This window comes from Lonchura striata, chromosome Z (assembly GCF_046129695.1).
Source record: "Lonchura striata isolate bLonStr1 chromosome Z, bLonStr1.mat, whole genome shotgun sequence".
Classification (NCBI taxonomy): Eukaryota; Metazoa; Chordata; class Aves; order Passeriformes; family Estrildidae; genus Lonchura; species Lonchura striata.
The window spans coordinates 21,716,677-21,743,211 of record NC_134642.1 but is presented as its reverse complement, the minus strand read 5'-3'; the positions used below and the strand labels follow the sequence as shown (position 1 = coordinate 21,743,211).

At 36.3% G+C, this 26,535-nt stretch overlaps 1 protein-coding gene across 1 annotated transcript in view; it reads left to right on the top strand.

The window, feature by feature from the left end:
• Nucleotides 1-26,535, top strand: part of BNC2 (basonuclin zinc finger protein 2) — a 232,069-nt gene that overhangs the window by 114,283 nt on the left and 91,251 nt on the right. Inside the window, exons 3-4 of the mRNA XM_021540848.2 lie at nt 2,673-2,775; nt 20,662-20,897. Of these exons, the coding sequence (XP_021396523.2) occupies nt 2,673-2,775; nt 20,662-20,897 (339 nt within the window). The remainder of the gene's footprint in view (nt 1-2,672; nt 2,776-20,661; nt 20,898-26,535) is intronic.

The window sequence follows — 26,535 nt, the reverse complement described above, 5'->3', positions numbered from 1 at the left end:
ACCAGGCTACAGTAATTTACCTGAGACCATGCCAGAACATGAATTAGAATGAGTATTTCTGATCCTAAATGAGCAACTTGCAGCTTGAGGGGTAATCTTCATCATTCAGAAGTATGCATGGGATTCTTTATGGTGGAATGGGAAACTACTGAAACCAAATTACAGCCTGGCATCAATATACACCCTTGGCAGAAAAAGCAGCCAAGTAAGGCCAAGCTGAATATTTTAGCCATGCTAATTATGTTTTGATTTTTTCATGCCAATTGATATTAACTTATAAAAATGCATAGCTCTTTTTGAAGATTTTCAAATTTATTTATTGGAGGAAATATCTGATATTTTCATGTTTCTGAAAAATGTGAGTGAATTTTTTTGCCAATATGTATACAAGATAGAAATCATACTAATTAATTAGTTCAACTTTACATCATCAATACTCTCTTTAACTCAGAGAAGAGGAAAAGAAACATGTAACTTCTAAACTTCCCCTTCTCCCCCCACCCGCCCCAGTTTATAATCTATAGTGGCTAAATGGGTAATTTTTGAATGGGTATAATAAAACTTACTCTTAAGCTTCAAAACTGTATTTCAGGTTCAAGCTGAAACAAATTTTTACTGCAACCTGTTGACCTCTAGGCCAAAAGTGGATAGGGTTGTAATGGAAATGCTGATGAGCCTTAATAAAGCAACTCTTCCAAATGTCAGGAGTTTGATCTAGTACATGTACTGCACTATATTACATTACTGCGTCTCTTATATGTACTGCAGATGACACATGAAGAAATCAAAATATCATCAAATACAACCAATGTATGTCACATTGGTGTAGAGATCTGAAAAAGTGGGTGAATGTGAGAAAATCTTCTATGGTAAAATAAAAATATCATTTTGAAAGACCTCCTTCTTGCAGTACAATTAATTACTGAGTTCATTAATTAATGAACATATTAGCAAAAGAACACCATTACTGACCAGTGCAGTCTTGATATATTACCAGGTCAATACACTATTGAACATGAAACAGGACCTTCCAGGGGATTTTTTTTTTCTCATAACCCATAAACACATATATTATACCTGCATGGTCAGCACTTCTTTGGTACCCTTATATTTAGTATTACTAATTCTTTTAATCACACATCCATAGAGTAATGTGTTATAACCTGGTTAATGAGTAATAGGACAGGTGACATTGGGACTGAAGTCCTGAAGTGTTAGACATAATAGAGCAGGATTTTTTCACTCACTAGGTTTTTGAGAGTAAAAGGTTGTAAAGGAGCAGATACGATAAGAGGAATAAAGGACTCTTGTAACAGAAATTTATCAGAGAAATATAAATGTCTTTACATTTCTTCTGATGCAGATAAATAAGAGAAGGGATCAACCATTTAAAGTAATTCTTTTTCATTGTCAGCAGCCAAGGAGCTTAGCCAGGCCAAACTAATGCTGCATGTAATTTATTTAAAATCACTGCAGTTGATAATTATTTTTTCTATGGAAAATATGTGTGAGCATGTGTATTAATTCTTTGGAAAAGGCAAGAGTCTTCATAATTCTTAGATATCTCTGTGGTAATGTGTACCAAGCACCCTTCCCCCACCTTAGCCCCCAAGTAATCATTGATTGCATCTAAATCTATAGAGATATCTTTTCCTGGCAGCTCTGGTAGTTACAGTAGATTGTTAATCTGTGAATGATCAGAATAAGCCTCTCTATCTCAGAAATCTCCATGCAAATTACATCTAAATGCATGCCGTAAATTTATTAGTAGCAGTTTGAAGTGCACAGGTCATCTTCTACGCTATTTAAAAACTCTGTTACATTTGAAAGAGTCTCATTCAATTTATATTCACTTTTCTGTGGCTGTAGCTAGCCCTTTTCAAAGTAAACCTGTGTAATTTTTGAAATAATTCTACAAATGAAGATGAGAAAGTCTGTTATTAAGGAAGCTGTATTATTAAACAAACTTGAGATCTCTGGATGGAACTGGAGTTTTACTATTCCTACTTTAAAATAGAATAAATACTTAAATACATGTTTAACAAATTAGGAGTTTTAAGAGATAAAAGGCTATTCCTAGGCATTGGAGAAAGTGAGAGATGTAAAGGCAAGTTACAGGGTGTTTTTGAAACAGTCCTATTCTTGTACATTGATCAGTTTATCATTTTGGGAACACATAAAATCCATTACTTCTTTTTGCAGCAGAGTTATGTGTTAGGTGAACCCCAAAAAGAAATTCAAAAATAACCTTTGGATTCCATGGATGAAGAGGAAATATATTTTTAGATTTCCTTTCCATATGTTTTTTTCTGAATTTTTATCTGGATTTGAAACTGGTATGTTCCTATGGTAAGACATCCCTAATAACTTTCTTTCTTTATGAAGTCAAGGATATTTATGGAACTCCTACAGCATCCTCATCCTACCAACTTTTTTTCTTTCCCTAAAGAAAATAGAGAAAATTTTTAAAATATTTCAGGATGTTATCCATCTCCATGGGATGTACTGACATATGATTTTGAAAGAAAATTAATTTATACTTAAAATAGGAGCTAGGCTTTGAATGTTAGAAGGCTGAGTTTTTCTATGCAGTTCATATCATTCTAACTATCCACAAATTTGTACAAGCAGGAAGCAATACATTAACATGTGTTTTCTGTTTCTTTTTCCAGGCCATCCGCTGTACACTGGTAAATTGCACATGTGAATGTTTTCAGCCAGGGAAGATTAACCTGAGAACCTGTGATCAGTGCAAACATGGCTGGGTGGCACATGGTAAGAAATATCTGTTCTGGGATTGTTTTTTCAATTCCTTCTAACTTTACCAGTATCTTTGAATAATAAGAACTGGATTGATACAAACAATAGTGGTACCTATTTTACTACATATGCATATGTGCACAATCTGTGTTTGTCCTTGTGTATGCATGCACATGCTTATTTCACAGCAATTTATAGGATGTAAAAGTAAGAGTCTGTTGTTCTGGTGACAGCTTCAAGTGCCACTGGAGTTCAAAAGCTTGTGTACAACTCAAAAGAACATTCTAGCCTCCAGAAAATAAGGTTTACAGTATGGTTGCATAGCAGAGTTTATATTGCAAAGAAGCATCGGCCAAGAAGTCATGGGGCCAAATAGAAATTGAAATTTACCAGTGTCAGACATTCAGATCTCACGTGTTGAGAGTGTATCCTGTATGCCAAAGAAAGTCTGTATATGTGATTTGTGAGTTGAACCTCTCTTCCCATGTTTATGTGTCTTAGTAAAGATAGGAAGGATTAGAATTCCCAGATCAGGCATGAAAGGCACAAAAGACATAAAAATTCACAGAAAAACCTTCAATTATGTTTATCCTTTTCTACTTCATGTTATTGGAAGGGTTTTTTCCTTAATAGTCATTATTAAATTAGCGTGAGAGAGCAGGAGAGAGCTGTAAACACCATTAGAAGGCAAATAAGGAAGATATCTAAAATGATTTAATGAAGGAAAAATAGGAATAAATGGCTGTTGAAGTTTTCTTCTCATGATCTAGACTATTGGTACCTAAGCAAGCACAGCCCTTATACCCCACTTCTGCTAGACATTAGGGGGCTTATATTCTGTGAACTTTATTTTATTTTGATGAGGACTCAGGTAAAAGGTTAGTATTTTCCTCCTAAGATACATTTGATCTCTATTTATTTAGTTCATGTCTGTGTGGCCTTTAGTGTGATAACATATGGCAAGTGTGAATGCTCAAAAAGTTCAACAGCATATATTGACAGAGAAGTTTTTATTCACATATATGGAAAGAGAAACAGGCATGCAGGTACCATGCAATCCCGTGTCACTGTGTAACACTGCCTTCAGACTGCCTAGAAATGCCCTAGCACCACCCTAGGTGGTTATAAGTTTATTGTATACTAGATTATCTAGGAACATAGTATATCTTTGTTACTCTTAATTCCCCGAAAATTATTTTCAGTCACTGTATAACCAGATTCACATTTCTTTGAAGAATCACTGAACCTCACAAAATTTGTATAGTTCTGGCACTCTTCAGGTTTTGTGTAGAGTCAGCAAGTGGGATTTTGCTGACTGGAAAATAGGGAAACACTGTCTAGGTATTTTCCAGGGTGTCCTCCTGGTGAGCAATATAAACTAAGAGTCTCGCACTTTGATTCTAGCTCATGGCAATCCTGAATTTTCTTTTTAATGAGGGCATTTTGGAAGAGTTTGGAAGAGAATAATCAGATTTTCCTACCTGTGATCTGATTCTTCTCTGGGAAGTGATTGCATTCAAAATCAGAATATTATGACAGCAATCTGAGATTACCACAGTGTATATAATGGAAATGTCCCTGCTTTATAAATCCAGAAACTTGAAAGTGGAATATGATGATTTGGGATACACCACCTGCTTAAAATTCCAAAAAGAAAAACTTAATACAGCTATATATTATTAGAAAGTGTTTATTTTGCTATTGTGCCAAGTGAATAATGATCTTCTTTTTCTTTTTTTTCTTTTTTTTTTTTTTTTTAGTGCACTTTTTGTACATTCATCTGGAGTACTTACATTTTATGGCAGAGTGAAACAAATCAGATATATGTTTCACATACATCAAGTGTGGTCTTGTAAATTATTTTTCTGGACACAATGATATAACTCCTTCAATTCTTGATCTTAACTGTTTTTGGGGATTTTGAGGGCAGCATTCAGGAGATATATCAATTCACTGCACTGTAGCACCTGGGTTTCAAAATGACTGAAACCAGGCTCACAAGTCCTTTACTTTAAAAATGTTAGTACAGTATTTTCAGAAGTTGTTCCTTGAATGCAAAGAGTATTTCCTGCTGCTTTAATTAAAGTGTTTCCTTAGGATTTTTATTAATGAATTTCAACTCAGCTCCTTGACACATGATGTAGTGCTTTACTGAATGCAATTATCACAGCATAGGTGTTTCCAAAAGGAAGTACTGTGCTTATTCAGTTCTGATAACCTAGAATTATTATTAACTGAATAGATCAAAAAATAGCTTAGAACTGCATTCTACTCATGCTGGACTTGACTAATCTGTATGGAGTTAATTCATTTTAATAGCTGCTATTTAAAACATTGGAATTCTTAGAGGGAGGAGGAAAGAGCATATAGTCACCACTGTACTATTGCACTTAGCAACTCCTGGCCTGTTTTCTTCTCCCCTGCTTCCATTGTCTTTCTCATGTTTTCCCTGGCTCATTTAAGATAAACTGCACACATCTTGAAAGAAAAGGTTTCCTACAAGTTCAGATACACCTGTCTGGAGTTGCTAAACCTAGGATTGCAATTATATGAATAATATTACATTCAAAAGTACTTTTGTGGCCAGATAAATGTTTCTGTTGTTGAAAGTTCATCTTATCAAGTTTTGACCCCTGTACTACAGTAGCAATCCTATCATCAGTGTTTTTAATGCCAAAGCCAAAAGCTGCACAGAGCTTAACAGCATTATCAAGTACTGCTGTGCATCAAGGAAAGTGGGTTAGTCCTAGGATGAATCTCTAAGTATTTTAAGGGATTTGGGTAACCTAGACTGTTTTCATTTGTTTTCAGCTAAAGCTTGGCTTTCATATTGTCAGATTGGGTGGAGATTTATTTTCCAACCCAAAAATTAAATGGTTTAAATTGGATAAGCGTTTCTTAAACTTTAAGAAGCCAAACAGATAAAGTCTGTGACTTTTTTTTTTTTTTTTTTTTTTTGTTAATGGTAAAGATACTTTGTATAGTCCATATGAAAAATAAAATCCCATCAAAAACTTAACAGCCAATTTTTAAATGAGAATATATTTTAACCCAGGCAATTGGTATTTTGTGGCTTTTAAATAAAATGGTACTTAGGTGGCTACAAAAAATAATGTGCTTGATTTGTTCTTTTTGTATTAAAAAAAGCATTCTATCCTGTGAAGATTATAATGACATTTCACTCTCTTTAGCACAAAATTCACTGGAACTTTATTAGAAATAATGAAAAAACCCACTCTATTTGACATCCATTTCCTCTAGCTGAAGTATCTTCACTTGTAAGGAAAGAAATTAAACAAGTCTGCAGTAAAAAGGTGTAAATTTCACTGACTTTGTAGTTTGTCTTTTCTATTTGTCATTGGTGTCAGAATAACAATTGGCCCAATGTAGTATCAATCAAGTACAATCTTACCTACTCTCATAACTGTTTCACTCCAAAAACATGTGTTAAGGTGACATAAGTTATAGTGGACTAAAGCTATTATTTCTGATATTCATTTTTCTTATTTTAGTTTCAATATCCCCACAAAAACCCAGAAAAACAAAACAAAATGAGATAACCTCTCACAATGTAATAATATTACTAAGTTTGTGTGAAAATATTGTCATCTTGCTTCCAATACAATCAGAAAATTAGAAATGACAGTTTTTTGTCTTACCCTGAAATGGGTCACTGTTATAATTCAGAGATCAACAGTGTGTTTCTGGTGTATTGTGCATACTTGGACTAGCTGAATTTTCTACTAGTCAATCTACCTTAAGAACTTAAGCATCTTCTAAACACTTTTGCTCTCTCCCTTCCCTTCCCTTCCCTTCCCTTCCCTTCCCTTCCCTTCCCTTCCCTTCCCTTCCCTTCCCTTCCCTTCCCTTCCCTTCCCTTCCCTTCCCTTCCCTTCCCTTCCCTTCCCTTCCCTTCCCTTCCCTTCCCTTCCCTTCCCTTCCCTTCCCTTCCCTTCCCTTCCCTTCCCTTCCCTTCCCTTCCCTTCCCTTCCCTTCCCTTCCCTTCCCTTCCCTTCCCTTCCCTTCCCTTCCCTTCCCTTCCCTGAACTTCCCTTCCCTGAACTTCCCTTCCCTTCCCTTCCCTTCCCTGAACTTCCCTTCCCTGAACTTCCCTTCCCTTCCCTTCCCTTCCCTGAACTTCCCTTCCCTTCCCTTCCCTTCCCTGAACTTCCCTTCCCTTCCCTTCCCTGAACTTCCCTTCCCTTCCCTGAACTTCCCTTCCCTTCCCTTCCCTGAACTTCCCTTCCCTTCCCTTCCCTGAACTTCCCTTCCCTTCCCTTCCCTTCCCTTCCCTTCCCTTCCCTTCCCTTCCCTTCCCTGAACTTCCCTTCCCTTCCCTTCCCTGAACTTCCCTTCCCTTCCCTTCCCTTCCCTTCCCTTCCCTTCCCTTCCCTTCCCTTCCCTTCCCTTCCCTTCCCTTCCCTTCCCTTCCCTTCCCTTCCCTTCCCTTCCCTTCCCTTCCCTTCCCTTCCCTTCCCTGAACTTCCCTTCCCTTCCCTTCCCTGAACTTCCCTTCCCTTCCCTGAACTTCCCTTCCCTGAACTTCCCTTCCCTTCCCTGAACTTCCCTGAACTTCCCTGAACTTCCCTGAACTTCCCTGAACTTCCCTGAACTTCCCTTCCCTTCCCTGAACTTCCCTTCCCTGAACTTCCCTTCCCTGAACTTCCCTTCCCTTCCCTGAACTTCCCTTCCCTGAACTTCCCTGAACTTCCCTTCCCTTCCCTTCCCTTCCCTTCCCTTCCCTTCCCTGAACTTCCCTTCCCTTCCCTTCCCTTCCCTTCCCTGAACTTCCCTTCCCTGAACTTCCCTGAACTTCCCTTCCCTGAACTTCCCTTCCCTTCCCTTCCCTGAACTTCCCTTCCCTGAACTTCCCTTCCCTTCCCTGAACTTCCCTTCCCTGAACTTCCCTGAACTTCCCTTCCCTGAACTTCCCTTCCCTGAACTTCCCTTCCCTGAACTTCCCTTCCCTGAACTTCCCTGAACTTCCCGGAACTTCCCTTCCCTTCCTTTTTTTGCTTTCCCCTCTTATTGGAAAATATAGTCCTTAATCTTCTAATGGTCTTTGATGTCTTCATTTGCATCATGCCAATCAACTCAGTTCAGGGCTCAGCTATTCATTCAAGTAAGGTTTAATTCCCTCTGAAGCCACATGCAGCCCCATATAAGGATTGGTCAGATCTTCTCTCCAGTAACTTTGAGATTAAGTTCTGTTCCATTGTAATAAAAAAATACGAAATAGCATTAACTAGTATATTTTGGCACATAGGGTCCATTCATTATTTTTCTGCATAAAATCTGCCATACAGCAAAGAGTAATAGTCAGAGACTTGCCATGTGAGTTACAATTTCACCTTGTAAAGGAATTTTTCTGGTGCTATACTAGTATTTATATAAAGTAGGTGCTAGCTTGCTGTTAATGAGACTCAGAATGGAAACAACCTCCATTAGAAAATGAAGAATGCCGTAAATTCAGATGCATAACATGACTGTGACTACTTCATTTGAGTTTTGTGAATTTCTGCATGTTAGGTCATGAAATTATCAGATAAAAGAAACCCAAAATGAAAACAAAAGGAAGGAAGGATAGGTGGAAATAAATAAAGAAAAGAAACAGCAGAACGCTGTGGAAATTTTAGAAATCACTTCTCTCCCTTGCCCTGAGGTTTCTGAAATGTCTTGATCTAGGAAGAAGTTTAGAATTTAAATGTGAGCTGTATAGGAATGAGATGGGTATGAGTGCTATGTTGAAGTAAAATTAATCTGAATTCCTGTATTTGTCTCAGTCCAAAAATGTTAATTAAAAGAAACCCAGGTTTGCAAAGTCAAAGATCATCTCTAACAAAATAAAACAAAATAAGGACATGTCACTGATCTTAGAATCTCTCTAAAAGCTAGAACTGCCATGTTTTTCTTTACTTAAAAATGGAGATTTTTAAGCAGAGAGTAAATTTTTAAAAAGGGGGAAAAAAAGAAAATAAAAGAGACATGTAGTTATAGCTGACTAGTAAAATAATCTGCATCTTCTGGTAGAATAAAAAAAAACATCACAACTTGTAATATCAAATAGAGTTGCTTCCTTCTATAAAATTTATTTAATTATTTGAAACTATTTTAAATCATTTGAGAAAATACTTTTTATAGTTATTTTTAGACTATTAGAAAAATTACTTTTAGATTTTTAAAAAATCTATTAAAAAAGTTACTCCTAGATTTGTAGCAAAGTAATTCTCTGCAGCTCATTAATAATGAAATGACTTTTCATGACTTTTAAAGTGAAACTATTTTAGATGTAGTCTGGATTTTCCTGTCTTTTACTGACAAGATCATTTTAATCCATCTGTTATAACTTTCTTTTGACCCTGAAGATGGAGGCATATTTTCCATTACTGAGTTGCTTCTAGAAAACCTTACAAGATTAACCTTCATTGCTGGTAAATACTTTCTAAAGAGCCCCCCTTTTGCCTATGCAATTCCTTTATGCTTCCCTTCAGCAGGATTTTCCAAAGTAGCCAATGTAGCACTGAGAAAATACACTGTTATCTTGTGGGCACTCTGACCCAGTATCTGGTTTTAAAGCCTGTCACACTGATAGGAATGATGTGATGTAGTGTTTGCTTGGTGTTACTCTGGTATCACCCTTAGTGCTAATCAAGATTAAGTGAAACCAAATACAGATACTAGGGCATCTAAGATAAATAATATTGTTTCAAAAGTTTATGTGACAGAAGTGACAGAAAAGAAAAAATGCTTAGATGCCCTAAGAACAAATAAGAAGCCTTCCTTTTTCATCCTTGTATTTAGCTGATACTTACATGGTCATGCAAATTGACAGCCTCAGGAGTCAAGTAATGTTTACCCAAGGGGTAAAGCACAGACTCTACCCTACATATGCTCACACTTGCACCTCCTTGCATTTCCCTGGGAATCAGTTCATCTGTTTTTTCTTGTCTTCCCTGCCACTCCCAGGACATTTAACTCAGCCAGGTAGAAGGTAGATGTTTCCACTTTTACCCAACTTCATTGGCTTACATTCCTAGGTTTGAATAAGCCAATGTCTTTTGGACACGGTCAGGTGAGATTTCAGCTGACCAGGAATAAAGCATTAAGGACTGAGAGAGTGTCTGCTAAGCCCTAAACAGGCCATGACCCATTCTGAAGCACGGTGCCTGTTGCTGCTGGGTTGGCCTATTTTCACAACTAAAAGTGAAATCTTTTCTCATTGTGAACATTTTGTTTTCTGAAATACTTTTAAATTGCATCTGATACTAATTGGCAATTCTGAAATACACTTTATAAAATTATGTTTGCCTTTGATAAATTATAAAATGCCCACAGACATTTAGACTTAAGAGTATTTCAAACGTGCAAGGTATTTTTATTTGGGTGCTCATCATTATTGAATTTACATTTTATAGAGAAGGCTTGTTCTCATTTAGTACACCCAATACCGTGGGACAAAATGCTAGGAGATGTCTCAAGCGATGATGTCGTACCTTTTCTTCTTAAGGAAACAAATGGACTTGCTCTGTGCAAGATGGAACAAAGGCTATAGAAATAATGATGTTAAATTATCACCTGGAATTATTCTTTCCATTTGTAGTAGAGGCTGCCTTCTGGAAAGGTAGTCAGTAAAATCCATGATCTTGAGGCCCTTAAGTGTGATGATAACAAGTTTTCTACATGTGAAGCTTCAGATGGGAGCAAAAGAGTGTCTGGTGATTGCTTTTTTGATTCCCAAATGAGCAGGATCAGTTCTGTGAGACATGGGAGTTCAAAATGTGGGGAGGCAGTGGTGGACTTCTGCGACATGCATCCACCACTGGATGTTTAGGTGATATACCTGCTTACTTGTCTCTTTCAACACCTATGCTGCTGCACATGAATTGCTCTGATGTGCTAACCACTTTATCATTTTATTACAGTTTATTACATCATAAATTTTTATATCTTCTTAACGATCCTACAAGAAGCTTAATTGTTTATAGGAACATCCTAATTAACTAGAGTTCACTAGGTTAAGCAGAACACAAATTGAAACAGCTCTAAATGAAACAAACCCTACTACTTCATTCCATATAGCATCATAAGGCTAACATGTGATTTGACTAAATCACATTTTAACCTTATGAGGTTAGAATAAAGAATAAAAAATTCATACTCCTTTCATATGTTTAAATGATAATACCATGGGTAACTTTCCTTCAGCTTTGTCATTTGCAAATGTGAAATTGAAAGGGAAAAACTTATTTTTCCTGCTAGAAGGAATTTCATTTTGAGCTATAGCATTATGAGGACACCTGCCCCAGATTAATTTAGCAGACAATAGTGTTACTCAATTATCCCATTTCTATCTGGATTTTAGAAAGAGAACAGATAATACAAGAAATGTGCAGTGTGAGTATCAGGGACTTTTCTAATTCTGTTCTAATTGATTACAGTCAATTTTTCTGAAGTATATTTAACAGGAGCTTTGTGAAATGGCAGAGTACATGAATTGGAGTGGGTAAGACTGATGTATTCAATGGTAGAATTAACTTTATGAACCAGTCTTCCCAGGATCTGAACACTTTCAGCTGTTAGCAACCTAAAGACAGCAGGTTTTCCTGGAAAAACTGAGGTGATTTAGCACACTTGAACCAGAGTTACACCCTAAACTGAAACGCCACTATAGTCTTGGCTTGCCTTTGTGAAATATGTCTATGAAATTATTCAAACAGAATGATATTAGCAGGTGGGCAGTGCCTATTGCATTTTCATTACAATTTTCAAGGCTGCATATAAGATGGAATAGGTTGCCTGAGAAGAGGTGGAATTTCCCACCCTCCACAGCTTTAAATATAAAAGACACATCTTGGCAGAACCAACTAACCTGAAGCCCTGCTTTCTTTAGAAGACTGCAACACACAATCTGTAGAAATCCCTTCTCACTTAGAATTTCTGTAAAACTGTGAATCACAGTTAATGGAACTGAAGTGCATTGGGATTAAGAGGGAAATCTCCCAAATCCAGACCACCGTCCAGGACTCCCAAATGTGCTTATGTCTTACTGTGTGTAATATGTCAACCAAATGATGTTAGGATGATTAAGAGACATATTAAACCCCATCTTACCATAATTAAGGGACAGAATAGTTTTAAGAAGGTGTTAATGGTTGATAGGAGTAGGACATTTAGCTTTGGAGACGAGAGGATGGAAAGTTCAAAGTTGAACGATCAAAGTAATAGAAAGATTATTTAGCATTTTCCATTATAGATTGTAGGTTTCAACAATGGCATAATTAATCTATATGTCAAAGAGCAGCAAAAGTGGACTGTCGAAGAAAAGGTCCGGAGCCAGTAGTCAAAGGCAGTGAGAACACTGGCCATGCCTGCACCATGAGCGCAGTTTCTTAAAGTCTGACCACGGCAGACTGAATGAGAAGCTGGTAACTGTGTCCATTGACCATCTTGGGCATGGCAAAGGAATATTGTCAGGTCAAGGGTCCATCCACATGTTTCAATCAGGAACAAAAGTGGGCACCAAGGGTGAGATAGAAGACCAGGCTGTAACATGTATCTGAGGGTAATCTAGAAGACAGGACTACAGCCAGACACACCTACAAAGTAGTTTAGGAGGGGAGAAAAGTCCAGGCCTGAGCTTTTGTAGGGGTACTGAACACCTGGCTTTGGAATCCAGGCTGGTAGGCAAATTGGTGCACTGAAGACTGTGACACCATGATCCATGATAGCTGCTGGCTTCAGCAGAGGAGACGCACAAAAGCAGCTGTGTGTTGGAATGCTCACATGATTAATCTACATGTTTATCTCCATCACTAATCATCCGACTAATCAGCTGAAGTCTTCTTTTGTGTAGGCACCAATGCACATACTGATGGAGAGTACTACAAAGTCCAAAGTACTAAAAAGGCAAAGTCCAAGTGGCTCTGTCTCATCTTCTTTACTCTGGTCCCAGTAGTTAGGTGCCTTCATTCCTGCAGTATGCCTATGCAGGAAACTTGTAGCCCAGATATTTTTCTGAGAACTTGGGATGAAGGTCCTTTATAGCATGTTCCTTTGAACATATTAGTTGTGAAAAAGAAGGGGAAAAAAAACCTTACCATTTTATTTTTATTATTAATTCTGGATCAACGACATGTTTTTAAGGTACCACTAAATAAACTTAGATCTAACATGAATCTCTGGAAGAAAGCATTTGGGGGTCTTTTTTGTCCCTTTTTTTTTTTTTTTTTCCCCTTTGCAATCATGTTGTCTAGTTTCAAAGAAAAATATTTTTCTACAGAAAGAAAACATAGAAGAAGACACCTGTTTGGCTTGCAGGAATTGGCCAGGGAGGCTGTTTTCCTGACAAGCCAAAAGCAACTACCATAGGGCCCCTTTAAAAAAAAGGTCAGGATTCTTTTTTCTTTTTTGTCCCCCCCCACCATTTTGTGTGAGCACTGGCAGAAACTCTGACAAGCAGTTCTTCATATTTTATTATGTTCTTGTCTGGCGGAATCTCTGTCAGGCAAAAACCTTGTCAGCGGAAAACCTGTCGTAGGATCAGAGGAGACAAAAACAGGTGTCACAGAGGCAGTCAAAACTGAAGAAAAAAAAAAGATTAGGCTAAAGAGAGAAAGGCAGACAATTACATTAATGCCGTTGCTTTTATCTTATAGATGTGTGTTATTATCTTGGGGTGCTGAGTGCGCAATTGCCTCAAAGAAAAGTAGACAGGAGACAAGGGGAAACTTGATAGTTATTAACTGAAGAGGCACTGTGTCAAAGCTGGATGGGGTTCAAAGTTTTGCAAAGGGATAAAAAAATTGCAGACAGCAAGCAACGTCTGTGAACAAACTGTGGTTCTGCTTTCGGCTACATAAACCTAGTAGCATTCTAGATATTTTAACTTGGAATCAGATCATAGACAGAAAAATTAATGAAAGTTTTCATTCAGTCTTTTTTTAATAACGTTTATTTTGTGTACATGCAACTAAAGAGCCAGGGGGCTTTTGTTAGAGCATGAGGCATGGTGAGGCATGAAAACATATATCAGTTTAGTTGCTGTTGTTTGGGTTTGGAACACCTATTATCAACACATGTTTAATTTTAAAATGCTATTAAGAAGCCTTTTACTAAGTGTGAACATCTGTACATGCAAGCTGTAAATTAGCAGATCACATATGTGTCCCTCTGTCAGAGACACAGTGTGTTTGGCAAATGATTTCCATTATTAGTTTTTAAATACAATAAAAAGCATTACCAAAAATAATATTTTGCATATGGATCAGAATTTCTTTACTTACTTTCCTTCCATGATTCTTGTCTTAGTGAACATTTATCTTCTATATGGAATAAATTATGAAAGTGATGAAAAGAGAGGTGAAAAAGAGATTACCAAAGGATGCTATGTTGTAGCTGGAATTTGTACTCAGGATTCAGGATGTTCATGCACTCATATAAGTGTTCATGTCCCACACTCTGTTGCTCCAGGAGTGAAGAGGATCATTTCACACAGCATGAAAACATTTGATTTGTTCAATAGATGCTGAAAACTTTTATCCTTAGTCACTTTCTAAGAATGATATTTTTGAGGAGCATTTTTTTTTCTGCCTTCAAAATGCACCACATTACACAGTGTTGGAGTTGGTGTTAAATCTACATACTAAGGGAGGCTACTTTAGACCACCTCTTATGGTTGTAATAAGTGGTCCCTACAGCATTTTAGTCATTACTAAGGATTTGTTGCTTTTTTTTTCTGTGGTTGAGAAAAAGAAGAAAATCTTGAATTCTGAAAATGTGATGCTGTTTATGTTCACCACTAAAATCAAGAGTAAACTACAGTGTTTAACATTGCCATTAATAACACTGTATCTGTTTTACCACACTCAACATACTATTGCTGCAACAGTATTATGGAATCATTTATACTGGTATTATATATTTCATCTGTCTTTTAATTTTAGTTTCTCTTGCTGCAAAAAGTGGCCCAGTTATCTAGATTTTTTAAATGTCTGACTAGATCTTTGTTATTGTCCAGAAAAGACTACATTTTTTTTTCATCTTCCTGTTCTTGATCAAACCTAGTAATCTAGAAAGAAGTTGATGGGTGTAAAATTTTGTATCCTCATTTGTATGTCCTTGTATACTCCAACAGTATTCCACTTTTGCATGTTGGGAAATTGGCTAGAGAGTAGGCCAGAAAATCCAGAACGGATGTGTTGGAGAGCTCAAAACTAAAAATGAAATGGAATGAGATCCATAATGCCCTATTGCAACCTATAGACTCTTCTCTCTGGTGTTCTGAGATATGCAGCCAGGCAAATCAGCCAAGACCTTTCACTAGACCTTTTCATCCCTCTCAGGTGAATAAAAAACATATCTAGAATCAGTAAATTAGCAAGAGGTTAGTGTATTTACTCCAATTGCATTAAAACTAGGATATTTAAAATTATTTTCTATTTAGTAAAGGCAAAATGTTATGCTTTTATTGTAGCTGTTCAAAAAAGTAATATCAGACCTCTAAAGTACAAAATTCATCACTGCATATTTGTATTTCTTTTATTTAGCAAAAACTGGAATCTGCTCAGAGGCATGGCTTTTAATTTGGTTGACCTTTTTCACTGCATATTGGGAAGGAAGGGGTCTAAGGGCAATGAGTAAATTTGCAGAGCTGAGCCTGGGAATTGGACACAGTATAGATGAAATTAAAAATCTCTTCTTTGTTTTCTGTCTTTTGATAAATTGAAGAAGAATTTGTGTTTTATTTTAATGTATCATTTGTACTTAAATTAATTTGAATTAATTTCTGAACTATTACATAATAAGAACACTGCAGGCTGTAATATTAAGATTGACATGTGAATTTCAAAGTTCTTTTGAAATTTCAGATTTCAGTGGAGTCTCTCTAAAATCTGAGGGATTTTGTTTTCTATTCAAGAAGCTAAAGAGTGAATAAGCCAACAGGAGGAGGCTCAGGCTTGACATTAGGAAACACTTCTTTAATGGGAGGGGTGGTCAAACCACAGACTTCCTAAAGAGGTGATCATACTCCAAGCCACTCCCTGTTTCAGAGGCATTTGGACAATCCCCTCAATATGGTTTAACTTATGATCAGCCCTGGAGATGCTCAGGTAGTTAGATTAGATGGTAATTTTTAGTCCCTTCCAGTTAAAATGTTCTCAATTATTATGGTACATACTTGATACTTCAGAGTTGGAAAAACAGTGTTGAAATTGTTGAAATGTCCTAATTTCTGTAAAAATTATCCAGTTAGTAATTTTTCATTGTGGAAGGCAGTCTTCTTTAGTGTCCTCTACACAATCCTTGCTGCCCTCCCTCCCGCTTTTAAACAGTTTAAATTTCTAAAACAAGTACTTGAAATTGGGAATTCATCACAAAAATGTTACTTGACTGAGTGTTTTTGGAGTAAAACACAGGAGTATTTTTAGGCCACCCCATTAAAGTGTTGACTGCTGGGCAAGTATGTAATTTTAAGATTAGATAGACCTCTTCTTCCTATATCAGAAAACACTTTCTCACATATACTGAATTAAAGAATATCAGGCTGGCTATCAGGGTAGTACTAACAATTAAATTGCACTGTTAAAAAAAGGTACTTTTCTTAGTTTGAGTAGATAACTGATCCCATCATAATCATGGTTTTGGAAAAGATTGTGCAGGTTACAACTAAAAAGTATCAGACATGCATAGGTGAACTTTTGATCCCACTGGAACTGCACGAAGTGTCATAATACCTCATGCTGCACTAGGAAGGGATTTCTAATGTGTACTTGGTGATATTCAGTCACTGATAACTTCTTAATAAAGGCACATCTGTTTATGTCATTTTCAGTTATGATGGAGCACATTCTTTTGTATAGCATTTTTTTGAAACCTTAGTGCTTATGAAATCATAAACTCCTACAGATACTGTTGAATGTATTTACCTGTAAAGCAGTTAATTGTTCATTAGCCTGTATAAATTAAACCAATAGTTTAGAGCAGAAAGTGGTGAGGAATGCACTATCCACATGAAATTATGTGGGCAATTCAGGACGGCAGAATACAACTATTTATGCAGAGATTTGACATGAATCAGAAACTTGTCAAGAAGGCTAAACCTAATACTCCTTTCTTTACATAAAACCAACAAGAAAGGTCATTCCTTACCTCTTACCTGAAAAAGTGTCTATCAATGTAAATGGCCTCTTGGATCCATGTAGAACACTGGCATTAGTTCACTAAGGGTATCAGAAGAGAAATGAGAAATACTACAAAAATTCTCTCTGTCAGCTACATCCTTACCAGTCTTTGAAAGAAACACAAAAATTTGTATAAATTACAAATTAGAGTGAGAATTTTCATTCTTCTGACAATCTGAAGGGGTATCAATAGCTAATTTTCAGAAAGAATTTCAGAATTTTAGTGGGTATCAATAGCTAATTTTCAGAAAGAATTTCAGAATTTTACAGTACTGTTATTTCCCATATGAACACCCTTGTGTTTCTTTTTGTTTCATTTACAACCTTCTAATTTTCATGTAGCAAGAAGTTTGTCTTTAGCTTGCAAATGTTCTTATGTACCCATGCAATAATGTATGTTTTGTTGTGTTATAAATTCCATACTTCACTGCATATTCTGACTTGTACTCGAAAAGGATAAAATTCACTGCTTGTTTATTATGTAACACACATAATAAGGCCACAAATCAAAATTGGAGGTAATATCATTGTCGCTTGGAATGTTGTTCCAATATCATGCTAATTAGTATTTGTGTGTGTTTGTGTGTGTGTGTGTGTGTGTGTTGGGAAGCAAATATCTTTAGATAATGCTGCTAAAAAGTGAATGTTGCAGTTGAATGGAATAGTATAATAGAGGTTAGATTGCAAAACTTTGTATCAGCTGGTAAAAGAGTGTGCTTAGTTATTTAAAAAATATTTTGTTTGTTTTTCCTCTCTTCCATTCCACCTCAACCTTTCCAAAGCTATTATCCTCTGAATGGTCATCTTACATGAAGTGGATATATGTCCACAGAGTTTTGTAATCTTATTGTTAGAGAAATTAAAAGCTATTAGATCTGTCATCCACACAATAATTCTTAGATAAAGATGGCTTATAGTCATTCTCACCTAGACCACAGTAGAATAATGATCTTAACACCCTCAGCATGACAAGTCTTCTTTAAATGGAAGGACTAGTTTTTCCTCACTGCAAGTGTGGTATATGCTGTTAAAAAGAGAGAAACAAAACCAAATATTAGGATATATCAGAAATACAGTATGATTCAGTCACTAAAAAGCATCAAGTATTTAGAAAATATCCATTCATGTCTTGGTTCTGGTCTAAATTTGCATAAACTTGGAGAAGGAAGTTGGTATCTTTGGACCCAATTCTTATTCTGTAACACTGAAGTTGAAAAGCTCAGGGTGATCCAGATCTGCTCAGTAATTTCAATAGTCTGTTAGAAGGTGTTCTTACAGAGTATCTATTTGAAACTAATATTATTTACACCATTCCTACTGTGAGTAATGCTAGTATTAGAAAAAATAACATCCTATTTTACTCCTTCTAAATGAAATGGTTGATCAGTCTCTCAGGTACACATATACACATATCGCCACACATACTGCTCAACCTGCAGAATAAAAATATCAATTTTCTTGACTTTTTTAACCAAGAACTTTCATGACACATCTATTATGGTAGTAGCAAAATAACCATCTTATAAAAAGATAATACATAAAATGAGAGGGCAGGGGGGTGGGTGGGGAAAGGAGGACAATATTTAACCTGTTTAAGCTTCAATCAAATCTCATTCATTAGACCTTGTAAAAAAATTAGTTCGGCACCATGAAGCCTGCATAGGTGTAGTACTTTGGACGAAGAGCTTTTGGAAGAAAAAAATCCTGCTCTTCATGTTCTGCAGTATAAATGTCCTGTGGAGAGATGTAGGACTGAAGTCCCTAGGCTTGCCAATTTCTTATCTTGTTTGAATGTTAAATTAATATTTAAAGCTACTTATTCAAAGTTGACTTAGCCACTAGAATAGGAAAGATCAGACAATTCAGTTGCAAGAAATGAAGTATGAGGAAACCGGAACTCTTTGACAATGTAATCCTTGGAGTAAACGTGTTGAATGAAGCCAGCAAGTAAATGATAAGGGCCTTTGCGCTCTGAATGTAAGAAAGCAATTTATCAACAGTACATGAACTCTCTAGTGACCATAAGACAAGAAGAAACCAAGTACAGGAGAAGTCCCTATAAGATTATTCTAAATGCTCAGAAATTTTGTTTAGAAGAGAAACTTAGGAGCAGCAACATAAAGTAGAAATAAAATTAAACATTGATACATCATAGAATGCATGATGTCATATGCAATTCCATCTTTTTTAACTTCATCCTGCAAATTTCCCTTATCCCTAAATTATTAAAATCACAGTGAATAACATTGAATTTGTAAAGCCAGCTGAAAAGAGCCAGCCAGCTCTAATAGCAGTGAATTAATGATCAAATTTTTGGTGAATCAGGGGCCTTAATTTTAACATGTTTAAGAGACTGGAGTTAAGGGACTATCTGTTTTATTTTTTTCCTCTAAAGATTAAGTATCAAATCTTTAACAGTCCCACTCAATTTGGCATTGCTTCAGTCTTGGTCATTAGTTAATCATACATTACTCTTTAACTATGAGTGTTGTAGTTGCTGAGTCTCACCTGAGAACCCTTTTGCCATAGCAATTAAAATTACTTGTGACCTTTGGAAACTAGCTGTTTTGGACTGCATCTATGAAAAAGGATCCCTTAGTAATGACTGGCATCTGTACTGGGACCAGTACTGTTTAATATCTTTGTCAATGACATAGTGAGGCCATCAGCAAATTTGCAGATCACACCAAGCTTTGTAGTGCAGTTGACACACCAAAAGGACAGGATGCCATACAGGAGGACCTGGACAAGCTTGAGGTAGTGGACCCGTATCACCCTCATGAGGTTCAACAAGGTTAAGGTGCTGCATCTGGGTCAGGGCAATCACAAGCCCAAGCCCACACTGAGAGAGTAACTCCTTGAGAGCAGCACTTCAGAGAAGGACCTGGGGAACTATAGTGGCTGAAAAGATGAACATCACAATATGCGCCTGCAGCCCAGAAAGCAAACCATACCCTGGGTTGCAACAAAAGAAGCATTGCCAGCAGGGTGTGGTAGATGGTCCTGCCCCTCTGCTCCCCTCTGATGAAATGCAACCTGGAATAGTAGTCCTCTACTAGTAGTAGTAGTTGTAGTCTGGGGTTGTCAGCAAGGAAAAGACATGCACCTGTTGGAGCAAGTCCAGAGGAGACCATCAAGATGATCAGAGTGTCAGAGGCCCTGTCCTTTGGGGAAAGGCTGGAAGAGTTGGAATCCTTCAGCCAGAGAAAAAGTTGATAAAAAGCTTGGGCAAGGCTCCTTGGTGACCTTATTGACCCCAGTATTGAAAGGAGGCTTACCAAAAGGCTGGGAAGAGACTTTTGGCAAGGGCATGTAGTGATTGGACAAGAGGTAATGGCTTTAAGCGTGAAAGAGGAGAGTAGATTTAGATTAGATATAAATGAGATTTTTCCAAAAATCTTGAGGCATTGAAGAAGTTGCCCAATGAGGCTGTAGATGCCCCATCCATGAAAATATTCAAGATCAGGTGGAATGAGGCTTTGAGCAACCTGATCTAGTTGAAGATGTCCCTACCCATGGCAAGGGAGTGGACTAGCTGTATCTTTAAAGGTCCCTTCCAACACAAACTGTTCTGTGACTCTATGTTTCTATGAATCATCCAGGTGATATTTCTCTAGAAAATAAGTGTATCTGCCAAATGTCATGTATGTACATGAGTATTTGGAGTTGCCTTCTTGTCATTTCTTTGCACTTTCCTTATACTTGACCTCTTTTCTTTCAGCCTTGGACAAACTTAGTACTCAGCACCTCTACCACCCAACCCAAGTGGAGATTGTGCAGTCCAATGTTGTGTTTGACATCAGCAGTCTGATGCTCTACGGTACTCAGGCTGTGCCTGTGCGACTGAAGATACTGCTTGACCGACTCTTCAGCGTACTGAAGCAAGAGGAGGTGTTGCATATTCTACATGGCTTAGGTTGGACACTGCGAGACTACGTTCGAGGCTACATTCTTCAGGTAGGAAATAAAGCAAAGCATGTCTTCAAACCCAGTAAATTGATTTTTTTTGTTGTTGATGTATGCATGTAGTGATGGTGAGCCCAAAGATGTAGAAGGATATGAAGTGAATTTAGTCTGGCATGTTGAAGCCTCATGATGGTGCTGGCAAAATAAAATATTCAATTTTTCCTAAGCTAAAAAAATACAGGTGCCTTCATACCATAGTATTTATTTGTACTTGCTTATGTTTATTGTAGGAAATGCCTTAAATACTGCAAATACTGAGGTTAGCTACCTGCAAGCATGATCTGGCCATCAAAGGCAGCTGGCAAGTTTTCAAGGGCTACTGTTTGACTTGGGAAACTAAGATGCAAGTCAGCAGCTCTGTCATCTTTTCTTTCCTTCTTTAGAAAGATATCTAAAAATCTATAGATGAAATGGGTTTGTGATCATGACTATATTGGAAAGTATCTTTATGTATAAACAGGGAGATCCTTTTTATAAGGCCATTTTTTAAATATAGCTTTAAATAAAGTGGTTTATGCATATTAGTTGAAATAAAAAATCTAGAGAAAAATATGTTTAATGAAAAATGGACAGGCTTTGTGGGTATGGTCATAAAAAATGTATAGCTGCTTATCTGAAAAATTTCATGATCTATTAAATTCCAAAGTAAATTTTTACAGTTTGTAGGACTATTTATGATTAACAACCTGATACTAGATACTTCTGAATTCTCTTAATTGCTGCCGACTTTGTAGGACATCTTCATAATCTAAAATGCATCTAGGTATTGAAGTGGACGTACCTAAAAAATTTTGAAAATTTTAGTTGCTGATTTATTGCTTTATTTTGTAGGCAATGATAGCATGCTTGTAACCTAATTGAAAATATGGGATTTATACCTGCTCTGACAAATTCTATTTCTATTTCTTAATTCATCTTCTGGTTTCTGTACTATGTGTGGAAGAAGTAAATTAGACGTATGTGGATTCTATGGAAAATCTCACCTGGGCTTGTAAATATTTTCTTAAATTCTCTGTATTTTGGATTTTCACAGAAAAATGTACTGAATTTTAAAACAGTCCTAGAGAAAGAGAACTAAAAAGGTTTACACTTTAATAATGAAATATTTTTATTCTTATTAGGATATATATGGAATGGAGGTCTTTAATTGTTTCAGGGTTCTCTAAGGCATCTATTTTGTAAATGCTCAGTGTTACACCTATTTAAATAGAACACAATCCAATTTTTCCATTACCAGTCTAAAATTATCATATAAGTATATATCCATCATATTTATACAGCAGATATCTATGATGTTCATATTATACAAAGGTATAATTATGTATTTATGCATTTTACATATTATATATAATTAAGATGGATACATGAGCGATATCTAAGAGATATGTACAGGGATAATGTGCATATTGCATCATATTTTACTTTCCTGGATTCTGAATGCTACTGATCTGGAGGGCTGAAGAAATTTGATTTGTAAAGAAATTAATGTAAAAAATACATAATTTTAAAGATATAATATTAGAAACCTGCTCATTACTAAATGTGACTAATAATTAGGGGTAATATATTCCAAGCATAAATGTAATTCTTTGTTTCTTATAGACAAGAAGACTGACTGAAATAAGTAGTTTTCTTGTTTTAAAGGCCGTTGAATGATGCTTATATTGATTTTGTTTTAACTATCTTTTGGAATGATCTCAATATATGCATGAATGGCTTGTAATATAATTACATAGATGTTTATACAGACTGAGACTGTGACCTATGAATCTGAAAGGTGTAAAGGCCTGTAATACCCCATTAGGTCACAGTTCAGTTTATACAGCTAAAACTCAGTCACACTGTAGCCCCCAAGGCATGAATTTTGTCATTACTATATTCAACAACAGTATATTGAATATTATGCCATTTAAATGAGAACAATTATCAGTGAAAGTTAAGGGCAGCTGTTACAGACTTGCCACATATTGACTTCATTAGCACTCGACTGTGGATTTTCTTAATGAGTGAATGAAGACCTATGATAGGTGTGTAGTCGAGCATCCCTGTTAATTTAGCTGTCTAATTTCAAAGAATCACACACTGCTCAAGGTTAGAAGGGAGGTCATCATGTTCAAACCTTCTTTCCAAGCAGAGCAACTTAGAACTATTTGTCCAGGACTATGTCCAGATGGCTTTTGAATATCTCCACAGGATCTCTAGGCAAAAAGTGCATTTTGTTTCCATTAAAGCTAGAAAATTCAGTATATGGCAGAAAGGGAAAATTCTTAGTAAAACATACATGCAGAGAAATGTTGGGAAAATGAATTAAATCAATGATAATAAAAATGTCTTTAAAAATCGCTCTATTGAAAGTATCAGTTATAAAGGAGAAAAGGGGTATGCAGGGAAATTTGAAAGGAAATGTGTAGTAACACTAGCACAGTAAAAGTGCATACAGGTAATGTTTCCTTTGGGTAAAAGACTTTGTTCCATGAAGCTTATCATTATAGACTGAAACGTTTCAAAGACTGTTTTGAGGCTTTCAGACTCAGCTTTTTTTTTTTTTTTTTTTTTTTTTTTTTTTTTTTTTTTAAATAAAATGTTGTAAACATTGTTCAGGAGTATCAAAAATATCAAGTACCAAAACAAATCATCTAGATTATCATGAACTGTAGGACTGTTGATAGGCTATCATGCAGTGAACTGAGGAACATCTGGCTCTCAGTCAGGAATTATAGTTCTTTCTAACTTGTCTGTCCAAACCCACCTAAGTTATCACCTAATTGCAGTCAATTCTAGTAAATTTACCATACATTCTTGCATAGTGATTGTACATCAAATGCAGAAATATATATCTGTAGGAAAAGGTTTACTATGCTAGTGTAGTTAGAGAAGCATAATCTAGTAAAAATAATATTTTACACTTGTAATTTTACAGAATCATATATAACACTGGTCTGTTTTTCCTCAAGGGGAGGAAAAACAGGAGGCTTAGTAGCAAGGACTAAGAGAAGTAACAGAATAGAAAAAGGTAATGTTTGTAACAGATTCCAGAATACTTTATCCAGGTTTGAGTTCCAGTGCTCATTAATTAACCACCATGCAAGAGATTTGTAAAGCTGGCACAAAACTTGAGTTTTATGCTTTGGGATGATCTAAGACATCCACATGTGCTGCTTGTGCCCTCAACATGATGAAAGTGTTAAAATATTTTAACATTGTCTCTAAATGGAGGTGTCTTGAGGGGTAGGGTAGATGTATCCACATAAAATGAATTACTCTTGTCAGATGATTTCCACAACCATCCAACCAATCAACCAACCAAAAAAACCCCAACAACCAACCAAATTAACAAATCCCCTGCAAACCTCACAACTTTTTCCTTGTAACTGTCAAGAAAAAGCTCATGGTTTTCTTCAATGGAGAAACAGGAGAAAAACAGTTGTTTATTAATGCTGCACAATGTGTGGGATTATTTGTAATACCTTCATTTTGACTAATAATGTTTCCCAACAGCAAATTAAAAAGCAATGGGCAGAGAAAAATGCAGTATTTATGCCTTCATTCAGTGGACACATTAATAGAGCACAGGAAGCAAAGAACCCTGAAGCCACAGAGGTAATTTGATAACACTGCCTTTCACATTTGGGCACAGTCACAATATTGCCAGTAATGGCTGAAAGGCATTATGACCTAGCAAGATTCTCTGGCCTCCATGCAATAAATCGAGTTTCTAGTGAATAGATACCTATCAATGAAGCGTTAGTGACAATTTGGTCACCAATCTCATCAGACTGTCACAGGATTAATGTTTTAGCAGAGGAGTTCTCTCATCTTTAGAACTGATCCTCAAAAGATCTTGATGGCATAGAGGAACATTCTGGATTGTATTTGCTTCTTAGGAATTCAGAGTGCTTCAGATTTTAGGCTTTTTCTTTCTACCTCAAGGAACTAATTTACTATATTTGGTACTGACCTGTATGTGGTTAGGGAGCCTAACCTTTTGGGAACATCTAACTTCCCATGTGTTTTACTTTTTTTGACAAAAAAGTTATTTTTGTCAAAAACAGTGGGTGTTTTGGGTCATATACTGTACATGATACTCAAAGAGATGTATGTGACTAATTGCTCTATTGATTTGAATGATGTTACTTTTTCTGTAAAGAACAGCTTAACTGTGAATCTCCAACCCTGGTTTAATTCCAGCTAAGCTGAGAGAAGAGGTAACTTTGCTGTTGTATGATCCGCCAGAGATCACAGGGTTTGGGAGACTACTTTACCCCATCCATTTCCTAGTGTAGCTACATGTGTAATTGCTCCCTAGCCAGGTTCTCTTTAAACAAACCAGGTTAGAAAAATCCTCCTTCTAAAAATGTGGAAGTTAACACTCATTATTCTGAGAGGAAAGGGCTGGAGAGCAATTATGCCACTAGCAGTGAACCGCTGGGGCATTCAACTTTTACACTGGTCCAGCTGCAGAAGATAGGACATGTGATTACAACTTAGAGGCCATAAACTGACTCAGTGCAAATAATGATTCAGTGTTTTGAGTAACAGCTTAACACTTTTTCAACTGTTTTGTGGTCAAATACTTGTACTCAGTGTAAGAGATGAAGATACGTATTGTCTTTACAATACAAAGAAGGAAGCAGAGGCATAGAACAGAACATTGGCAGAATTAGCAAAAATGGTCTTGTCTTAGGAGTCCCATTCTTATCATCATGCCCTTGAAAAAAGTAGATTAGTCAGTAGCTCACAGACAATGTCTTAACTGCCAGACTCGCTGGTGCCGCTCACAGCTATGAGAAATTTTTAAAAATATAAAACACGGAACAAAGTCAAAACTAAAGCCAGCTGGAAGACTATGGGTATTTTATTGGTCCAAAAGGAGACTCACTCACAAAAGTTTGTATACTGGACATTGCATGGAGAATCACTAATCCTACATGAAGGTCTTATCTGTAGCAAAATCAATGCTGAAAAATGATGAAATTCAAAATCATTAAATATAATTTTATACTTTGGGAAAATTGGTCTAGTCTTCCATTGTTGTGCTTGTTCTGTAGTCCTAAAGCAACTGTTAAGCAAAAAGTCAACTAAGAAGGTATACTTCCAGAAGGTATACATGGTTCAGGGCAGAGAGTGGAGACGTAGAGACAGTTTAAGACATTTTTTCAAAAAAACCAAAATCCCATTAACTAAAACAAACTCATTGAAACTATTAAATACATAGCTGTGTTTAACTAATCCAGTTCTGAAATTTTAAAAGAAAAATTAGCTATATGCATATTCAAACAACATGCTCACATATATTGATATATATATCAGCATATATATAACTCAATAGTTATATTTGACAGTTTCTTAAATTTTTGTAAAACATGGTTTCTCCTAGTAGTATAGGTAATTTGGTTTCTGTACTAGTTTGCCACCACTAGTTTGTTCATGCATACCACATTTACATCCAGATTAAATGAAGATATTTGTGTAGATGCCAAAGAAAGAAACTTGAGCATCTTTAATATCATCATTTCTAATTTATTTTATTTTCTTTCTTTAATCCCTTAGCACTTCATCTTCTAAATATTAACCATATGCACAGATAGAACTTTCTTTACTGTTCTTAAATATTACCCACCACTGACTT